This window comes from Diospyros lotus, chromosome 8 (assembly GCF_014633365.1).
Source record: "Diospyros lotus cultivar Yz01 chromosome 8, ASM1463336v1, whole genome shotgun sequence".
Taxonomy (NCBI): domain Eukaryota; kingdom Viridiplantae; phylum Streptophyta; class Magnoliopsida; order Ericales; family Ebenaceae; genus Diospyros; species Diospyros lotus.
This window is the reverse complement of record NC_068345.1, coordinates 2,086,764-2,091,963: the sequence shown is the minus strand read 5'-3', so window position 1 is coordinate 2,091,963 and position 5,200 is coordinate 2,086,764. Positions and strand designations below refer to the sequence as shown.

The 5,200-nt window shown below is 37.7% G+C and overlaps 1 protein-coding gene across 1 annotated transcript; it reads right to left on the bottom strand.

The window, feature by feature from the left end:
* Window positions 1–4,174: 4,174 nt before the first annotated feature.
* On the bottom strand, window positions 4,175–5,200 carry LOC127807676 (blue copper protein-like). Its single transcript, XM_052345708.1, has 2 exons — window positions 4,871–5,200; window positions 4,175–4,712 (listed from the first exon to the last, which is right to left on the bottom strand). Exons 1-2 carry the CDS (start codon window positions 5,046–5,048, stop codon window positions 4,291–4,293), a joined length of 600 nt encoding a protein of 199 aa, XP_052201668.1. The 5' UTR covers window positions 5,049–5,200; the 3' UTR covers window positions 4,175–4,290.

Here is a 5,200-nt window from a genome sequence, read left to right as displayed (position 1 = left end):
TGCCTAGAACTCCAAATTTTGTTCATTAATTAGATCATCAAACAGGAAAAAGGGGAATTTAATAGGAATGGCAATGGACCGGGTGCGTGTTTCTCCTTTCCATACACAAAACCTTTACCACTGATCATTTTGACGGTTAATGAACAAGTATAGCTATTAATTATTTGCTTAAAATTGAATTTGTATAAATAAAAAATAGTAGATATCTCAAGTGTTTTTAAAGATCAAATTGCCTTGGAACAATACAGGTACAGTAGTTGATGTTAACTACTACAAAATTAAAGGGAATATCCCTCCTGTTTTAAAAAATTAAAGGAAAATCAGGCTTTTGTTATAAGAAAAGAAAAGAAATTTCTCCTAGAATAAAGCATTCTGCCTGATGATGGATTTTTTTTAAATTTTAGACCATTCCAACTCTTAACCCCATGTTTAGGAAGAAATGTTATTAGGATACACATAATAGGGTTATAAATGAATCGAGCTGCACTTGAGTGCCTCGATGATCGATTTGGTAATCGTTTGTGTTTGGCTCATGTCATAAATTAGCAAGTTTGAGCTCAAATTTGGAGCTCGACTCATAAACGAATCAAGCTTGATTTTTTGGGATTTTTTTTTTTTGGCAAGTCACTCTATCATGTTAAGTGAGCAAGGTTGAGTTCACTTAACGCGATAAACGAGGTAGGTTTTGGTGAGTTGAGCTCATAAATTCTTATCGATCAAGTTTGAGGTTAAATATATTTTTGAGCTGAGTTAAGCTATCAGAATCTTAACGAGCTGAGCTGAGCTTGAGTCGAGCCAAGTTAAGTTGAGTTTGGCTCGATTACAGCTCTAAATACACACGACATTTTTAATGGTATTCTTATATTAAAATGATATATTTAACACATTAATATATGTGATTGACAAGAGTCTCACTTGAGTGAATGTTAGAATAACATTTTTATTTTCAGAACTTTTAGCTTTACAATAACTGAATATTTATGCTGCTTTTGGACCATATGGCTGGTCTTACTAAGACTGGGGAGGCATAACACCAATCAAATGATCTATGCTCTTCATTCCAGCTGAAGCCGTCTCTTGTATTGCTATCTCTGGAGTGTGTGTGTGTGTGTGAAGAGGAGTAGATTTGCTGGGAAGATTTGTTTGGGGGGGAGGGGGGGGGGGGGGGGGTGTTTGTATCCCAACTTGGAACACCAGTTAAGCTGATTCTAGATTTTCCTGAGTTCAAGGGCAAGACGAGCTGATAATAAAGGTGTAAAACGAGTCTGATATGCGGCGAACAGCACCGCTAACAGCTCACAGCAGGCTGCGACCATCACCCGTCGCTTTCTTCTGAATCCAATCATCAGTTTCAAACTCTCTTGATATCATCCTTTAATTCCGTTCACGCCGTCGTGTCACCTCTCAAAACCGCCATTTTCTCGTCGTCGGCTTTTGCTCTCTCTAAAAGAGTATCTGTTTCCGGTGTTCGAAGAGAGAGAAAAGGCGGCAAGGATGGGAGTATGTAAGTCTCCATCTCCAGCGATTTTCGATAATTTCATCGTCGGATCTGCCTTTGCTAGGACTCCGGCAGGTCCGGCGACCGTTCCTAGGGCGGCCGGGGGCCTCCCTGCCCTACTCTCTCTTCCTCCGACTTGGCGCCGACCTCTGCTCCAACCGAAGCCGCTGCGAAGCTGCCGCCGTAGGGTAACGTTCGTGCTAAGATCTGATCTGAAGTGTCCTGGGAGTTTGGCGCGCGAGGTTAGAAGACAGCGTTTGGTTACTGTGCGTTCGTTTGTATTATATATATATATATATATATGAATTAAACAAAATCACTCTTTTAGGCTCCGTTTATTTGTTAAAAAATATTTTTTTAGGGAAAATACTTTTCAAGTAACGCTAATTTTAGAAAAGAACTTTTTTGAAATGTGTTTTTTGTTGTTTGGTTATAATATGAAAATTTTGTTGAAAAATTATTTTCAGTGTTTGGCGAACACTTAAAAAATTACAAAATATTGTACAGAAACAAAGCTCACTTTTCACAAGTCAGAGACAGACGAACTGGGAATAGCTGACAGATGAGTATGAGGATGAGCTGAGGGAAGGTTTAAAAACTCATTATCTGTCCAATTGGTTTCCCAATGCTTCAGCATGCTTTCCCAATAACATGAATTGTATTTAACCTTCTCCCTCTAGTGTTTATCCTTGCAGTTTTTGCTTCCAACTTGCCTCCGGTCGATCCCACTCCAACTTCGCCTTTTGCTTTGATCTCAATTGGCAAAAACTGTGAGAGAGCAAAACAGAGAGGGGGAGAGAGAACAAGCTAGAGAGCAATAGATTAGTTCAATCCTCTGCCCCAAATAACTCAATTTTCTCCCATGAATTATTTGTGTTTCGATCCAAAACTTGAGGTAATGGGTGTAAGACTTAGAGAAATAAGTATATTTAATGCTTTTTAACAATGATTAACATTTTTTTTTACAAAAGATATCTCGTGTTTCACTCCGATCCCACCTACTATAAAGCTATGTTACACAGAAACATCTCATCGGAACCGTTTTCTCATTTTTGAAACGTTTTTTATTATCGTTTTGAATCCTATTTATACTTATTTTTTTAGAATAATGTCCGTTTCCACGTTTTCATTTTCTATTGAAAATATTTTCTGTTTTCGACAACATAGTTATTAAGAAAATAAAAAATAAAAAAAATATATGTAAATATATAAAATTTTTAAAATATCCTGTAGAACGTCAATGTAATTAATCACTTGATATAATTTAATCCAAATTTTGGACAGTGGTATTTTATTGGACAAAAGAGGCGTGGCAAGTGAATTAGAACAAAGGTAATGATAACCGAAAAGCTTGGATCAATGTCCAAGTGAAGTGAGTACTCTTGTAATTAAGAAAATATTTAATATTAAAAATAAAATATAATGAACACAAGGTGCATTTAATATATATGCTTTATTTTTAAATAAAGTGTAATCATGGTATATTATTTTAAGTTCTCAAATAGTTTTATTGATTAACAATAAATATATTATTATTTTCTAAAATATTTTATTAATCAATAAAATTATTTTAGTAATAGAGACAATAGGTAGGCATTTATTACACTATATTTAAAAACAAAATACATCAACATGCACCTTAAAACACCTTTTGAATACTAACCATTGGCATAAGAAAACATTAGTGTAAATTGGTTTATAAGATTTAATAAAATTGCACCGATCACCCTTAAGTTTTCAAACACAACACGAATCTCCAAAAAGGTCAAAAAAAAAAAAAAAAAAACATCTTACCCTTACTTACATTATACTTTCCCCTTATTTTCTCATTTGTCGTGTGGGTTAACATGGTAGCTTGATAAAATGAATGAACCTTTGAGTTCGAAGAATTGAATGGGTTGGTTCATCTTCATCAAAATCGAACACTGGGTTTGATCTACAAACAAATGAACAAAAAACGAAATTGTACACCTAGATTGAACCCAAATGAATTAATGAAGAAGACCAAAGATGAAATGAAACTCAAATTCGGGTTTCTTCTAAATTGTCTTCCAAGATGAATTTGGGTTTTCAAATGAGAAAAAGACAAAAAATGTGTGTATGAGGATGAATCGACTGAGAGAAAGATACAAAGGGAGAGGCTATTGATATATTCAAAGATAATTGTTGTTGCTATCATTCTCTGTCTTCTTACCGACATCGTTGGTTCTTTGTCTATAATGATAGTCTTTACAACAATATCACCAATGTGGTTGCTTCCCTTTGAGAGACATAAAGAGGAAGAATGGAGAAGAGCCATGGTTGCTGGCAACCTCATCGATGATTTTGTTGATGAAAATGAGAGGAGAAAAAGAAGAAAAAATGTGGATGGAACAAAAAAAAGAAAGATATAAAATTATAAATATAAGAGTATTTTAGTCATTTACAACAATAAGTAATGAGAATTAAGAAAAATAAATATTATTTAAAAAATACAAAATAATATATATATATATATTATTAGTTTATCAAAACTTAAAAGATATAAAGTAAAAGTTACCCAAAAACATGAATTAATAACAACTTATCATCGCATTTGCTTTCCACCAACCCCCGATGCCTTCATTTTCCCATTAAAAAAGTTGGATGTGTAGAAGAACACTCCCTCCATAATCATAATCTCTAGAAGACAAATCATCGCAAACACCCTACTCAGTTCGATCATCACTAATCATGATTAACGTACAACAAGAAGAAAATCTCAATATGATCCTGAGAGATCGACAAATCCAGACCACTGTCTCCATGCAAAATTAAATCCATCGAAGAACAAACTTGAACAACGCAATCCAGGAAACAGTGAGTGTAGCTACGAGAGGAGACGGGCCTGCAATCTGTGAGGAAGACATCGATGCCGGAGAATTGTGCGCAGACGGCGTGGTGACCGTGGTCGTGGGCGGAGCCCGGGAAGTGGTGGTTGTGGGGGCGTCGGGAGAGGCACTTCCGGACGAGGGTGTGGTGGAGGGTCCTCCTGCGGCGGCGACTGTGACGGCTAGCTTCATGCCACTGCCGCAGTGGCCCACCACGCCGCATATGAAGTAATGCGTGCCGGCAGTCTTGAGAGCGACGGTGGTGGCGCCGCTGCTGTCGGTTGTGAGCGCGTTGCCGACAGTGCACGTCTTGTAATCGCTTTCGCTCACTTCATCCACCGTGTGGCCGCTTCCATAGTTGAACACTACCAACCCCCAACCCCACGCCACCCCCAAAAACAAAAGGAAATTATTAGGCTTGTAAGCATTAACACACATATATCTAGAAACAATAACACATCAACATGATGAGAGGAGCTGTGTGTGTGAGAGAGAGAGAGAGAGAGGTGGCCGCCGGAATTACCGAGACTGTCGCCGACGGAGAAGGTCTTGTCACTAGTCCAGGTGCTGTAATCAGCGCCGATCGTCCATCCACTCGCCTCGCCGACGGTGTAAACGGCGGCCAAGCTCGGCACAGCCGAACCCACCAACACTACTAAGACCCAACACACAGCTCCGGCAGCGCCACCAACGCTCGCCATTCTATATATCAAAGCTAACTCGATCTTTGCCAATATATGTTAAACCAATAGATTTATATAAGTGGATTTAAGAGGTGATGATGATGAAGTCTCTGTAAGAAGCCTCTCTTGTGTATCTATATCTATATATACACATATAGGTTTGTGAGGAG